The sequence below is a fragment of the Xylocopa sonorina genome, chromosome 4, assembly GCF_050948175.1.
Source record: "Xylocopa sonorina isolate GNS202 chromosome 4, iyXylSono1_principal, whole genome shotgun sequence".
Taxonomy (NCBI): Eukaryota; Metazoa; Arthropoda; class Insecta; order Hymenoptera; family Apidae; genus Xylocopa; species Xylocopa sonorina.
Genome location: NC_135196.1, coordinates 4,162,279 through 4,178,836, shown reverse-complemented (window position 1 = coordinate 4,178,836; position 16,558 = coordinate 4,162,279). Strand labels below are relative to the sequence as shown.

At 39.1% G+C, this 16,558-nt stretch overlaps 3 protein-coding genes across 5 annotated transcripts in view; all 3 read left to right on the top strand.

Annotated features, from left to right (window-relative positions):
* LOC143423257 (uncharacterized) overlaps positions 1–16,558 on the top strand; it is a 325,047-nt gene that overhangs the window by 171,686 nt on the left and 136,803 nt on the right. The window lies entirely within an intron of this gene.
* On the top strand, positions 4,310–5,122 carry LOC143422917 (zinc finger matrin-type protein 5). Its single transcript, XM_076893892.1, has 3 exons — positions 4,310–4,563; positions 4,673–4,810; positions 4,885–5,122. Exons 1-3 carry the CDS (start codon positions 4,437–4,439, stop codon positions 5,118–5,120), a joined length of 501 nt encoding a protein of 166 aa, XP_076750007.1. The 5' UTR covers positions 4,310–4,436; the 3' UTR covers positions 5,121–5,122.
* LOC143423252 (uncharacterized) overlaps positions 5,646–16,558 on the top strand; it is a 107,704-nt gene continuing 96,791 nt past the window's right edge. For 2 of the 3 annotated variants that reach the window (XM_076894443.1, XM_076894444.1), the window contains exon 1: positions 5,646–5,833. The gene's annotated coding sequence lies outside the window, so the exon portion shown is untranslated. The remainder of the gene's footprint in view (positions 5,834–16,558) is intronic. The other variant, XM_076894442.1, reaches the window with a different exon arrangement.

The window sequence follows — 16,558 nt, the reverse complement described above, 5'->3', positions numbered from 1 at the left end:
TATTTTTGAGCGTCGCAGAGGTACGGACGCTTCTACGAGCTCGTGGATACGTTAATGTAACAAGAAAATGTGTGTCGGCACCCTGGCCAAACGTGGCCGCGTTTTGTACCATTCTGTTCTCGTCTAGTCTGTTATTTTACCTTACACTGGTTTTGCTACGATCGTGTCGATTGGCAGGAGAGTTTACGTTGTTTTTAGCGGGCCTGGGAACCGCTTTTGCGATAGCTGCGAATTTTCTTCTAGACGTATTCGTTGCCAATGCATGATGGTACTCGATTTTCATCGTATATCTTGTTTCCTTGTATTTGTCTAATTGCTAACATTTATTTTTGTTAGTGGATATTCGAGCGTAGAGAATTGCTTGGTTGAATTTTCAAATTAATCACGAGTAAAACTCGTGCTGGTAATTTTGAATACAATATTAATAGCAAGGTTGCTCGTGACTGGCAGCGAACACGTTAGTTACCCTTCGTCCTTTTTCTTTTACTTTATTCTTGTGATTTTTGTATTAAAACAACAAAACATCGAAATTCACTAGTTTATTTAAAGAAGAATATTCTTTCTTCCCTTGGAGAACAAAACGACGATACACCTCCAATTAATAGAAACCATCGATTATTTTAGTCTGTACGTTCAATCGTTTAATTACAGAATAAACTAAATGCCTTTTCAATCTTTAAGCGCAACACAATTGGAAAAATGGCAAAAGATATTTACTCAAAAATTCGAACACTTCGATTCTTCTTTTTTACGATAAGTTGAACGCTTTACACGTTTTCAGCGCACGCAAAACTCGAACCAGTTATACTCGTAGCCTCCTCGAAGGGTGAAACGGAGAGAAATCTTGTACAAAGCTATCGAGCGGTCTCATTACGCGTGCACTCCCGTTCTGGGGTTGCTGCATAATTTATGACGCGCTGGGTCGGCCACGATAACATTAAACGTGCAACAAGAGTCGTTATCGTTTCATCGGGCACTTAAACGACCTAACTGTTGACTTTGGTTGTCATTTAGTTCTCCTGTAAATAGTTTCGATCCGCGTCACCGATTCCTGTTAACGGGTTGCCACGTGCCACCCTACGCCCCCGTCGAACATTACACGATTGCACCCCCGCGCGACACGGCTACTATCGAGCACGATTCGAACATCTCTCGGAACAATGTTATACAACCTTTTTGCACTTCTTACCGATAACCGTGATACAGAATGCCACGTCTGTGCGTAGAAATTTATCGATCGATTTATATATATATATGTATACTCGAGAGAGGATTTTTTCAAACCTATGCTGACATTACAAAGTTACGACAAACGTAGTTACGAGGAAATTAGAGGTCCATGACGAGCTGGATACTGTACAGTATTCTCATATTACGAACACTAATATTATTCATTATACTATACATATACTATTATATATATATTATTAACGATACTTGATTTTCGAGGAACGAATCTCAGCGATCGCCTTTTAACCTCGTCCGTTGCATTTGCCAGCGCTGTTACTTTCAGCTTACTTTATCGATGTCGAGGAGATCTTGCAGTTTTCATTACTTTGTAACTCCTATCGTTTTTTATTCCGTTTTGTATTCCACGATTTTTCACCTCTGTTATTCCGTTGATCGACGAATCAGTTTCGCGAGCTTCGATTAGACTGTTCTACGTCCCCGCGTGCGATCTGATTAATTATTACAGTTATTCGATTGTCGCTCGTGGTTCCTCGGTTCCGATTACCAAAAGCATTTCTCACGTTATCTCGTAGTTGACCACCGAACGCTTGTAGGAAACTGGCGAGGATTATTAGCTATCGTTGAAAATGTCTATGAAATTCGACAGACGATCGATACGGAGCGCGAATCGAGGATTGAAATGGGATCCGTATAATTTATTTCTTATCGAGGTGTAACCGATGGTGGAGCTTGACGACTATCGAAAGCTGATTCACACTGCGACACGTCGAGTCTCGGCAACGACACAGCTGAAATTCTCTAAATAGAAGATGATCTAATATATTGAATCTATTTATAATATTATATCCCCCGTTATAATAATATTTATATGCTACGTGAACTAAGAGGCTCTCCTGTATGAATATTATTATAATCCACACCAATTGACATTCTATACATATTACACATATTAAAATACTATTAATATATTGTATTTATATTATATAAATATATATATATTATATGTGTATAATAATATTAATATTGTCAAATATATAAATATTTATGATCTCCGTCAACGACACGACACGACAGCCGCACTTTAAATCGTAGCCGTCTAGTGGGGAATCGGCTGTATATTTTCGCAAATACCGATTATCGTTCGTTTGCAGGGGGGCTCCGTTTTTTAACGATTATGTCAACCAAAGGTGAATGGTCAACGCGGATATTTTTTTAAGCAAGGAATGCACGGTGCGAGAGGTCTCGATCGGGCATTTCGACGTTGTCGCGTACTCGAGTGCGCAGATTGGGTATCCCCAGGTAGTGATCGCTACCAAGGAAGTGAATTGTTTTGCGCTGCGGACGCGAAATTGTTGCCCGGGGACGACTCGTGCCGGTCGAGGAACGATATTAGAGATATTTAAATATTTTCAAGCTTCTCTGTAGTCGCAAAGATGTCTTCTCGCTGCGCATGGTTAGCCGTTACGAGGTTCGAGATTAATCGAGGAGGTTGTTGTAATAAATTATAGGCATTTTCTTCGGTACGTGACGTTACCACACAGATATAGATTAGTGGCGCACAAGATGTTGCGGTAAATTATATTCTAAGGATGTAACAAACAATTGTAACGTTTAAACGAGCAGTGTCGTGTATGTAATCTGTTTGTTTAAAATAAATATCCATTAAGTGTACAAATAACAATTCCGACCCGTACTGTGAACGATTAATAGAAATACACCTTTAATTACATTAACCGCCTTGGATTGGTAATTTTTTTCAGTGCTCTTTCGTGAAACATTTCACATATAAAACCATCTTTTTGTTTCATCTGAACTAGAAGATGAATAGAAGGAGTTCAAGTAACTACAATTCTTTCTAATCTTTCTTTCGAGACGATTGTCTTCGTTGCGACGAAAACCGCGCATTGCTAACAAAGTGGACATGACAAGTCAATGAAAGGCATCCATGAAGATAGAATAACAGAACTGTGACCGTGGACGCAATCTCCTTAATTTCGACAAATTTTCGAATACTAGAATATACAGGCCTTTATATAATACAATATAGTATATGAAATATTAGCTGCACGAGCTAACTTACTTGATAGTTTGAAAAATACAAACAGTTAAATCATACGTAGCTCTTGATGTAAAGTAGAAGTTATGTTTAGAAGTAGTTGTGACAAAGTAAAGAAAATCGATCGCAGAACTTCTGGTTTAGAATCATTTTACTTCGTCAGCACAACTTTTATAATATCCGTGTATACTAGTAGTACATTCAGAGGTACACGTATAACTTTAATGCTATAGTTGAAATCGTACTTTTCGATAAAAATGTCCCCAGATTTGTATCCAATAGTGAGAACATTTTAAATCTCAATTTTTCCAGCGCTGAACTAAACCATCAATAAGATATGTGGATAGACTATTCAGTTTATAAGACTGCGTCCTATATTCTGAATTATTGATCACAAGGAAGTCAGTTTCCTTCTGTTCTTTTTACTTCAAAGAGGAGAGTATAGAAACTACATTCAGTTCAACCATAGAAGCTAATAAAGTTAAAAAATGTGAAATAATTCTATTTTCTTTTGTTCCTGTTATTTAATAGTGCACTTCGACCGCTTGAGATTTGAAGTTTGTCATATAGTCGCGAATTTTGTCGCTCCTGCTACTATGACTATATAAATAATATACTAAAGCATATTATACTATAATGATACAAAATCAATAATATAATGAACTATTTCCTCACCTTTTCCCCTAACTTTCTTCTCTTCTTCTTTTTTCTTGCTTCTTAATTATACAAATTTTAAAGTAAGAAGATTCCTCAAATTTAATTGTGCCTTCAAGATCTTTTTACTTCTTCTCTCTTGTAACACTTGTTAGAGAAAGAAAAATACAATTAGCTAATCAATATATTATTACTTTGATGTAGTCATTGGACAAAGTAGTGTAATAAGTTATAAGTTTGAATAAGTATAATATCAAACAAAGTATAAAGTGTCTATCTTGTACTTTGTCGATGACTAAACATTCGTATTTTAAAATTTAAATACCCTTGACTTACTTGCACAGTATCTGAAAGATGTCACCTCAGTCGCTGTGAAATCAATGTTTACCTCGTCCATGTGTTTTTTAACTGGTTATTTCACTTTATAATATTATAGAAAGTCTACACTTACATGTATAAATATCTCTACGTGATATAAATATTTCTATCAACAAAATATTTTCTATCTTACTACTTCAATGAAGTTTAATTAATCATGGGAAAAAGATATTATTGTGCTTATTGTGACAGATCTTTTAAAGATGATCCTGAAGCTAGAAAAAAACACCTTTCTAGTTTACAACATGCACAAAATCGCACGGACCATTATAACATGTTCAAAGGTAATTAACAATCATAGTTAGCGCAGCAAATATTTTATGGAAACACGAATTTTAAATAGATTCAAATATCATAACCTCAAAGTATCATGTCATTTGTTATTACTCGTAGATCCAGAAGTTATATTAAAAGAAGAATGTTCAAAAATACCATGTAAATGGTATTTAAATGTTGGCGAATGCGCATTTGGTCTTGGTTGTAGATATTCCCATTATACGCCTCCTATGATATGGGAACTTCAACGCCTTGGTAATAATCATAATAACGTTGACAAAAAGTAAACAGAATGCTGTATTGCATGCTCATATTATTTTTATTTACAGTTGCTATAAGAAATAAATCAAAGTTGCATGTAATGCCAGCAAATGGCTGGCCGAATCCAGACGACATAATCAAAGAATTCTTTGAGAATCCTGCAAGCCCAAATGGTACGGACGATTTTAGCTATCCTACTTGGCGCAGACCATTAGAACTACACAATTACCCTATGCTACCACCATCGTTATGGCCAATTATACCGGAAAACTTAGCGAATACAACATTTAAAGAATGGGGTTAAAAACATTTAAACCATATATACCATTATTGAGTTAAAATAACATATATCTATAACTTCTCATTTCTATTTCAATACACTATTATGCAAATGTAAATAATCAATAAGACTGAAAATTCCACTGATAATAAAATATAATTTAAGTGCAGAATAGAAATTATTTATATTTCAGACTGAAGAAATGCGATCCTCTTTACAGGCGATATAATTAAATAAACATGTAATCTAATTAAAAACGAACGAAATAAGCAATTTTTCCAATACTTGCCTATTAAACGGATACACCATCTTACGAGACGAGCATGAATCACTTCGGCGCCTCTCGCCGCTAGTCGGTAACCTTCGTGGCTACCATCTGTCCTCCGCTACCCCTTCCACCAATCACAGGCCGGGGAGACGAGCACACAATGAACCGCGTCACACCGTCACGCAGTAGCGAAGCACCCGTTGCCACGATAGGTTCGCGTCTCGTGTCGTGTTTCAGCGCGCCGCCGTGTCGTTCCGATTCAAATAAGAGCTCGGTGTTCACGCTCGAAATCGAGAGCCCGTCGTCGCGATTATGATATTAACTCGATCGCGTGGCTCGTGTGAATATACGCTGTTGTGCCAACCAGAAAGTGTTTGAAACATCTCAGTGCAGCGGCACGGCGGGACGCCGGCCCTCGATCGCCCGACTGGATTTTCGATCGCCACTTCGGATCATCAAGATCGCACTGGTGAGTCTTTGCGAATAAATACATCTTCTGCGACACGCACGTCGAACTTTTCACTCGAATCGTGCACTTGTTATCACATGAAAGACGCGGACCAGTTTCTGCTGCCTGAACGGAGCACGTGATTTAGCTGAAAGCGAAAACGATCGTAGCCATGAAGGATCGCGATTTTTTTGCGAGCAAGCAGATAGTAAAAAGATAGCAGGGGAATGTTGAATTGTTCGGGTGTGTAGTGCTTGGGCGCGTAGCAAGAATTCTAGGGAGACGTTTGTTGTTCCTGGAAACTGGCTTAGTTCGTAGGATGCGTAAAACTGTAAACAGAGAGGAGGAATAAATCGTACGGCTTTCAACATGGCCGCGTGACTCCGATTTGACAAGTGCGAAGTGTCATTCAAGTTCAAATGGTCACGCAGTCGCTGCTTCCCTGCACGCTCGATTTAAATACAATAGATTGTCTTCGATTAGTTTGCGCAACCGGAACAACATTATTGCCGTTAACAATGTAGCATCGTCTCGTTCGGAGAGATTTCAGTTTTTCTTTTTTTTTTTCTTCTTATTTTACTCTCTTTTTCGTATTGTCCGGCTGTACACGCTTTAAACTCGTATAACCATGCGCACAAAAGGATCGTTCCGCTTCGCATAAAAGGGGGGGCTCTCTGAATTAATCCTCCAGCATGAATCGTGCGAATCTGTACATGCGATACTCGCGTTTTATTATGCACTGACAACCAGAGAAGTCATTTAAACGGTAAATCGTGCTCAGAAATTGCGGAATCATTGTCAACGATCGGATAATTTTAGTTGTACTTTCGAATTGTGTCGCATCCTCGAGATCACAGCTATTGAAACGTAGCTGAATTAAAGTGTCGCCATTACGGTAATTAGGACTGTTCGGTAACGTTCATTTCGCGATGATTATCGCGTGTCGTATTTTATCGCATAAACGGCTTAAGATTTGATACCCGTGCGTCGTTATAACAAGGGAAATCGGTTGATGCTTACGTATGATGATACCCTTTGATAATGTATGCATCGCCGTGCATGCGATAGCATGCTGGGTATCAAATTGATTTTACCCAAACAGTACTCCTGTTAATATAGTCATAAGACAACTCCAGAAATTTCTACAATACGTACATTATCCTCTGCATCCCACACTTTACGTACAAAATAAATAGTTACATCGAAAGACGAATATTATCGATAAATTTCAAATTGCAATGTAATAACAAAGCTAAACATTTATTATAAATTAATATGAATTTGCAACTGCTATAATTACATTTTATTATTACGAAATACACAGCTTCTTTGTATTAATTATATTATATTATATTAAGTATATGCTCGTTAATGTATTATTATATTACATTAAGTATATTACATAGTATATATAATATACAAAAGATATTTAATATCATTAAAGTTGAAACAAAAACCATGCAAATTTTAACACGATCACCCCTTCACGCTTCTTTACTGCGTACGACTCGACATCAGTGAACAACAAGAAACATAAGCTCCGCAAATACAAATCGCAACAAACTTCGAGAGCCACGTTTAACACAATTAGCGAACGAAACTCAGAACACGGGGGTGTGACTCGCGCAAAGGTCCGAGCGTGTTACGCGCATCAGAGCTGGATGAAAATTCACGAGAACGCGAGCGTAAACACAACGGCAACCCGCAGACACAGAACGAGCAGAAAGTCAGCGTGAACTTGAACGTTACGGGAGAGAAAGTGGTGGCGGACGTAATGGACTGAAGAGAATCGCGGATACATATTGCGTCATTGATATCGTTTCCGCGGTAACGTCGACGAAACCTCTCTCGTCGCTGCTGCAAAAAGGTTAAATGTAGCGTGACGACCGGGTGGCAACGACCTGCCCGGTATAGACCAGAGAGAGAGAGAGAGAGAGTGGAGCTACGTGTAGTCGCGTCACGATTCTTGCCGGAGGTCGTGACCTTGTCGATACGGGGGAATAATGGTGCGTTTGCCCGCGCAGCGCCAGGATCGTCCCCGTGAGTCAGTTCCCCGATCGATTTCGCGCGTTGCGCGTACAACGTGCACGCCGATCGCCGGGCATTGTCGTGTTTCGTGCACGGCACAATAGACTTGTCTATTTTCGAGCAGCTGCGCGGCCCTCTTGCGAACAATGCGGCCCAGAGAGGCAGGCGTGCACGCGCGGAACCGGTCGCCTTTTCGATCGACTTGTTCTGGGATCGCGACCAACCGGCCAGACGTCACGAGCGGCCATCGCGATCGATATTCTGAACATTCGATACATCGTCTACGATTTTCGATTACGATATATCTGTCCCCCTCTTGCGACGTGGGAAATTCATCGCAGATGCGTTCACACTTGGGCGTTCGTGCGACAGAAATTAAAGGGCACAGCTATTCGAGATAATGGAGTTAATGCGTATTATGGGATGATAGAAACGAGTGACTTTGTATGTTAAGAAGTAACGCGTTTGGAATGTGTAACCTTAGCTTGTATATTATTCGTCGGTGCAGAACATCGTTTAACGAAGTATTATTGTATAAGTAGTAGTAAATTACGATTGAATTAATTCCGACAGGAGCATGTTTCATCGTTACATTTACTGCGCGTAATGGATTGAATTACTTCCGAGCTGTTTGTTTAGTTTCTACCTATTAATCTAGAAAAGGAAATTAAGTTGGAATCGTTGCTTCGTTAATATTAATCGGAAGTTAATCTCGCGTACTAGACGCGATGCAAATCCTGGGACGAAACGATCCTAGATCGAAGCTTGTTTTTCTCGCGTGACGTCCACAGCAGAACCAATTCCCCTTCGACACGGGCCACTGTATCTAATCGACGACTAATCTTCGCAAGGACAATACGCACTGGCGATCTTCGCGAACGAACCGCCGTCGTTTTGCGCCATCAGGGCGGTTCGAACCCGCCGCCATTTTCAGTTCACGGGAACAACTCGCGGATTTAATTCGTCGCGAGACATTTCGTTCCTTCGTTCGACGAGCGCTAGCTGCGAAAAACGAGAGCCACCCGGCAATTTAACGTCATTTATTTCTATTGCCTTTATGCGGACCCATTACGTCACGCGATTTCTCCTCTTCGCCCTTTATCGCGTTCCAACCGTTTTACTCTCTGTACGAGCACACGCAACGCGTGATCCTCTCGCGAGGCAATTTTGCGAAATTGCCAAACACGCGATCGAAAGACGTAGTGCGGAATCGCGTTATTGTTTCGCTCGATCGATGAAATATCTCTTCGTTGGGGTTTAATAAATTTGATGGAGAACGAGATTTACTGGTTCTAAGTATATCTACGATTTAATTTATCGATACGTAATAAGATTCCATTGTTTTCCTATTCGTAATTTTAGCATTGATTAAATATATGAGTTCTAAATGAATGACGGTAGTTGTTGTTAGGTTGTCAAAAACCTGCTTCCTTATTGATTCGAAGGGGACCTTTTTTAATTACTTTATTGTGGCGTAGATACAATGATACAATCATAATTGAAGTAATGTCAAAGGGGCGGTCAGGCTCCTATGACGCTGAGGAAATAAGCTACTGCCGATGTTAGTTTTAGAAATTGTTACTTGCATTTTGCATTCTCTTGAATCCTCTCTAATATCACTGCCTCAAAACAAATTATAGAACACCAGGAAGAACCGAGTGGATAGATATCGCTGCGCCTGAAATAGTTTAAATTACACACATGAAGGATTCACGCTAATGGGTTGCAAATTGTTTCTGTCCTGTAGTTACTGTCATTATGCAATGCGTTGCTGCACAATCGTGCATTACATACAGGGTGATTTAATTCGCTTCAACAGAATCAAAACACAGACTTCCATTTCGCAATAATTAACTCGACCTTGAGATATTACTCACTACTTCATCGATGTAAAAAATATCTCTGCCAAACGATGGTCCTCTTTATATTAAATAACTTTTGTTAAAACATTTTTCTAATAATTTCAAACTTATATAAAATATCCCACTGTTTATATTTGGACATAACACTCTATACATGATAAATGGTAGTTAGCGTGGTACAATATTTATTATCCTTTTATCGCTTGTAGAACAAGATGTGAAATGATATGCTTGATGTTGTATGAAGATTCAGGGAATGGAAATCAACGAGAAAAGAAATTTCAGAAGTTAATACAAAGCATGCGGTGAGAAAAGAATTGGCTGGTTATCATTTTCGAATTCCTCGCAGCACAGCTTCGAACGGGACGCTTTTTGTAAATGCACACTGTCACGTCTGAATTACAGGCACGCACGCACGCATGTTCCTACATGACTAAACAGATTCTGTTAAAATTAACTAACAATAAGAGACGCCATAGGACACCACGCGAAAACGTGGCAGCTGTTCCACTCTGAAACCACAATGCGCGAAACTTGCGACGAAACCGCAGAATATCAAACGATTCTTGGAATTAATTTGTTCGTAGATTCCGCGTAATCGGTTTTTAAATAACCTTTCCTGCTTCTAATTCGAAACAAGTTGTATCTAAATGTAGCAACACGTGTTCGTTGTTACAAAGTTTCTAATGTGCATTTAAATCCAACGCGGAAACTATATTTGTTTCGTTATTATAGATGATGTGGTATTTGGAATACAATGGAACTTCCGTTGTCGGAGTCGATCCTTTGTACTTGCACCGAAAATGAGCAGAGCAGTAATTACGATTTTATCGTGCCCCTTGGGTATTTTTAATGGGACGCCTCTCTTTTTACACCTTGCTAATATTTCCATCGCTCTAAGAAACAAGTGAAATACGAGCAACAAATTTGCCTTACGAAAATCCTAACCAGTTCTGAACACAAATTTCAGAATAATTTGTAAAATCCACAAACCGTTTCTCCTTCTTTCGTGCGCGTTTAAATGGACGAGCGTGGAATTTCGCAGTTTCCGTTGTTTATAACGATTTCCTTTCTGCATCATTTTCTCAAGAAATGAGTTCAATTATATCTGTTCGTCATAGCTTCGTGCACGCAAGAGACATTTATTTCTTAATAACTTTTTACTATTTGAAAACCAATTAATCGTGCGAGAATTAGTTCATACAGCTACCGTGGTAGAAGAACATAAATCATAATTTAAATGAAAAATAATATCACGCTGGAAAATACTCGAACGGGGTCCGCTGGAAATTTCAGGATAATTTAGCGCATAGTTTTACAGGATAAAAATTACAGAGAGGCCCATAATCTATCGCGCGAAACAATGCATAAATAAATAAATCCGGAACGACGTGCTCGACAGATATAGTAGATAGAAATGAAACGCAGCGCAAGCTCGGCACAATAAATCCTGAATAATTGCACGCAACTCACGAGCGGACATGTGCAATTACTCAGGTATGGGATGAGTTTTTCGCACTTGATTAATTTCGCGCTGTACAGGCGGCTCGCTTTGTACCGACGAGGACAACGAACGAAGAAGGGGAGAGACTTATTGTTAAAGCAGGCGAAAGGGAAAGAGTTAAGTATCGGCAAGGCAATACCGATGCGGCCATAAAATTTCGTGCATTCTTCATTTTCTGTTCTTTAAAATTGTAGAAACATATTGCTCGCACCTTTCTAATTAAACTTCAGTTAAATACGATGCTTGGTCTTAAACTTTCATCTATTGATAAATATATTTAATTAATATGTCATTTAATATTATATACTGATAAATATATTGCAAATATATTTACGAGTGTATGATATTAAATGGCATATTAATTAAATTATCGTCAACGAAAGACCATAAACGTAAATGTTTATGTTCTGTTGTCTCGTCTCATCGACACGCGCAATTTTCGACTTGTGAAAAAGAAGTCCTCGGTGTGTTACGTTACACGCTTGGCTGGGTCCAAAGTAGTCTCGCTCGCTGCTACCATTCAGTATTTACCTGCAGTTGCAAACTCAATAATTTGCATACAGGAATGGTTACTTGGCAATGAACGAACGAAACGAAAAGCAGAAGTAGGAAGAGAAATCCAAGAACTGTCGTTTGGTCTTACTCTCGTGCAACTTTGTTATCTCATTTACTGCGTATATCTCGATAAACGTGTCCATTTGTAGTCTCGTTTTTTGCAACTATCGAGTTCTTATTACGGTGTTGGTGGAAAATTATGTAGCTATCCAGTGAAAATATTTAATGATAAGATCGCGTTCACAGTATGTAAGAAATTGGAGTTAATTTCGGCCTGTACGATGGTTACTTGGAAAATTAGTTCTTTTATTGTGGAATGTTTAAAACATGTTGTGTAGCTACACAGTTTGAATATACAGAGCTGAATGCGATATCGTCGTGAGACACTACACATAACAAACTACCTAACTTTACGATTATAACCATGCTTCCATGCAAATGTGCAATATTATCTATGCAAATAACTGAAAAATTAGCAATGTATGATATTAGGTTATCTCGTGTTGTGTCGTCTTAAAAGTATAGTCTAAGGAATGGAGTAGTTCGATCGTTGCTCGTCGTGAGAGTTTTTCATTTTGTAACAAAATTTTTTATTTTTAAACTGTGACAAACAAGAAGAGCATAGATTATTAAATATTGGTTCATCATTAAGCTGAGCTTTCTCTGATATCTAAAAAATTGCATTTGTCTCACATTTAGAATCTGTAGAATTTAAATTAAAATGCTTCGATTGTCCTTTCTACACTCGCTACTGGAAAGTCCTTGCAAATTCTTACTTAATCTACCAGTTCTTATACAACTTTTCGACTTAACTTTATTCCCTAGCTGTTAGATAGTTTTAGTAGCGAGTCCACTAACAGGTCCAGAATGGAACCCTTTCTTCTTTTTATCTTCCTGAATTTCCTTCGCAGTTGGTACCATTTCTACAATTGTAAATCCAACGTGATCATTATACTCTTATCTGTGACATCAGTCGCAAATCTGCAACAATTTCGATGAATATTATCGAAATACCATTTGCTATTATATTAAACTTTAATATAAAATTTATCTCTCTCCTCGATGCACACATTTTCAAATCCATAATGACGCGTCGATGCATCAAAAGAAGACAAACGAAAGTATCATGCTGTTTCCATGTCCTCATCAAAAGACATTGTCTGGCGGTCCTCCTTAATAGGACATCGTGTACCATTGATTGACACATCCTTGACCAATTTCTGCGCTTCACTCTTTATATGGCCAGTCGCGGTTACAGGCAGGACCTGGCCTAAATAGAAGATCCCAAGCTTCGACCGCAGAATCCTCTGAGCAGTTGATCCCGTCTTATAATTCCTCGTATTGTAATAATAAGCCAAGGCCTTAGCATACGTCATAATTGGTGAGGCTGTAGGGCCGCGACCTCACCACGGTGACCTACCACACGCTTAATTGTGCACGCCACTGCATTCGCTGTTCCAATCCGCGAAATCTTCGAGAAGCGATTGTAATCTCCCTTGACCCGACGCTACGGCTTGAAACAACAAGATCTTACTTCTTCACCTGCTTACACAATCTTGCGAAAGAGAACAGACTCCTTCGAACCCCGTGGAAGCTCGAATAAATAATCGACCAATAATCGTTGAACTTCGATCGGTTAAACATCGATTCTGAGATCACCGCATCGTTCCATAACGATTCTTTGGCACCATTTCTTACATTCCTATTGAATGTTAGCAAAACCTTGACCAGTCGGGAAATAACAAAGCGAGGTTCTAACAATTCTGATGTCTCGCATCTGCCTAGTTTATATTCGTCTACTGCTTTGTCTGTGCCGTTAAAAATCGACAAGTTGGACTAAATAAGCGCCTTTCCCCCTAATTCCACCGTGGCGGTTCTCCAACGCTCGCCACTGCAAGGACAGCAACCTTAACGTACACAATACAGTTCTTAAAAGTACTCGTTTCCGTCTTCGTTTCCATATAATAGAATTTCTGACCTGTTCCTAAGATCCCCGCGTCTAAAGCACGACTCCGCCATTTTGGTAGCCTTACTAATGAGTCCAGGAAGAAGCGTTCTTCCCTCTTTATTTCTTCTCTTCCTTCTTACACGTACACAGCTCTACAGGAAGCTAAACGCTTCAGTACTACCCCTTAACTGATAGCTTTACTGGCGAATCCGCTATGCAAACCCATAATAAAACCCTTTCTTTCTTCTAACTCCTTTTGAACTTCCATCGCAGATGGTACCATTTATTATAATAGCGATTAGTACTCTTTTATCTATGATACCAGTCGCAAATATTAATCTCGGATAAGTACCTTGATTTATGAAAATACTACACGCATTCAAAATACAAAATTGTAGTGTTACGTCGAGCACACATATTTAAGTCCATCGATTACTGGACTCTTCACGAGGATCAGCCTAGCGCAGCAAAGTATGCGACTGCTCCATCACGGTCCAATTGCGCGATCGGCTTGAGGAACGCGTTCGAAGTACCTACAAGAAGCCTCGTCATGGATTAATTACAAACGCGTCGGTTTCAATCTGTACGCTATTCGACGAAGGAATGTCCTATATAAATTTTAGTATTAATGCTTGGCATGGGTATTTTCAATCAGCTGCTTCATTTTTCTGACCTAATAAAGTAAACGAAATAATTTTGAAAAGATTTCTGGCAGAAAATTTGCAAACTATTGTATTGCTTGTGAAAACAGCTGAATGCAATTAGATGGTTGTCTATTGAATTGTGCTAAATAAATTAGAAACTGATTGGGGTATATAGAAATTGTAGACCAACATTTTAACTCTTGAAATTACCAGATCTTATATCTTTGGGAAACTAAAACAAAGGTTCACGGTACAGAACTGACGTCAGGAAGGAAGTTGTATGCACGATGACCTTGTACGAAGAATTAGCAACACAATTACTGAAAATCAGAAAAGTTCTCAAGCTCTTAGTGTTATAGTAAACTCGAAACTGTGGATCTTGATGTGAAGTTAGTGTCTACGCGTGAAAACAATATCGTCAAATAAAAAATTAATAATGGTTTTAATTATATTAGCTATCAGTAACACCAAATCGTAGCTGAATAATAAAATTCCTGCATGTGAATACGCTGACAAAATAAAGGAAGTCAAATTTCCATACGTAGCAATGAAAGGTTATGCCTACAATACTTTTATTTGCTTCTAATTTTATAACAAAACATATATCGCAACACTTTATAAAACACTTATCTCTCGTATATTACGTAAAAAATATAAACCTCGCCAATTTGTCGAGAAAAACTTGAGACACTCTGTACGCGTGCGTGTTCCAAAGGATATATCATTAAAGATGGGCAAGAAAATAAAGAACGACGTTATTAATTTTATGGGGCGATGTAATGAAAATTTTTCATCCCAGAAATGTGGAATATTTCATTTTCCTTCGGGACTCGGGTAAGCGCGTTAGGCTCGCAAAAAGTCCGCGAACTGGTTCGAGTGAATTACGTTGATCACGTTCTCGAGACGATGATACCGGGGACACGTTGGATGTGAACCATCTTGCGCAACAAGTGGCTTCAAATCGATCCGTGTACCTCGAAGTTAACGACCTTCGACTCTCGCCGCGCGATAAAGCATCGCTGGTGATACTTTCAACCTGAAGGCTCCAGCTTCTGTTGGCGATAATCTATGGCCCTTATAACGATTAAAAATAGAAGACGCGAGCCTTGTTAAAGGCTTTTAGTCAGCGAACGGGGATAATGGCAGACAGGGATTTGCATTGGTAGTAGAGCGTGATTGTATTTCTGATAAAATATGACTTCCGCCATTACAGCCAGGCGAAGATGTAAATTTTAGTTCAGCTGTTAGCTGTTTAGGAAGCAGTAATTAGCGGGTAGGTAATTAGCGAAGCTTTAGAAACGCTGTGCTAGTGGTAGTGTCAAAATATAAATACTGGCTTGTCGGTTCGTTAATTGGAGACCTCGCGTCAAAGCTGTTCGATTATTCCGGTTTTTTTTTCTAGCTTAGAATATAGCGTAACAGTTCGTTCGATTAGTGTACGAGTCATCACTCGCAATTGATGAATTCATTGACTTATATTCGCTGAAGATATCCGTGGAATATCGCAATTTCTGGGTTCATCATTTCTCAGAATACCTCTTGAGACGAAATCACTATTTACTCGAGAATCGTATCGATCTCCAGAGCGTCGCGAGAGGGTGAATTTATTAGAGAGGGTTGAAGATCGTCCGTTTCAATATTCACTTCGAGACGGTTTCAGAAACATTCTCCTTGACTTCTGCAGAGGGAAGTACATTCTTCGACTACGTCTGCTCTCTCACTTCGGCAGGAAAAAAGTGCAGACACCTAATTGAATCAATTTTAACAAATATATTTGACACACGGTTATTGCGACCACTTGCCGCTTCAATTAATCGAATAGTCTTCGTACATTGTAACTTATCCGAATTGAAAGTAACGTCCGATGATTGATAGGGTCAACGTGGGACGCGATATGATTCTGCACACGTGTCCGACCGCTTTAAATTGCGTTTCGCGCAAGAGTCAATCTACTCGACACCGAGACTTGTCCTTTACACGCAGCTAAAAAGTACTCGCATCGACCGACTGTCCTTTCGTCGTTTCTTTAATAAAGCAGGGACACGAGAGTCTCGTCGGGCGTTGCGCCAATTAAAATCAATAAATGCTTAAGTCGCACAAAGCATTCGTCGTGACATCGAGTTAATCTAAATTGTATTATAAATGGCCGAAAAGAAATCGACAAGACTCGAACTTCTTTCGATTTCGATTGCTTCTTTTCGATGT

Excerpts from the sequence above, each read along its gene's own strand:
- LOC143422917 (XM_076893892.1), top strand. The coding sequence starts at position 4,437 with ATGGGAAAAAGATATTATTGTGCTTATTGTGACAGATCTTTTAAAGAT. Across the intron at positions 4,564-4,672 it reads CCATTATAACATGTTCAAAG|ATCCAGAAGTTATATTAAAA; the intron begins GTAATTAACAAT and ends TATTACTCGTAG. Across the intron at positions 4,811-4,884 it reads ATGGGAACTTCAACGCCTTG|TTGCTATAAGAAATAAATCA; the intron begins GTAATAATCATA and ends TTTTATTTACAG.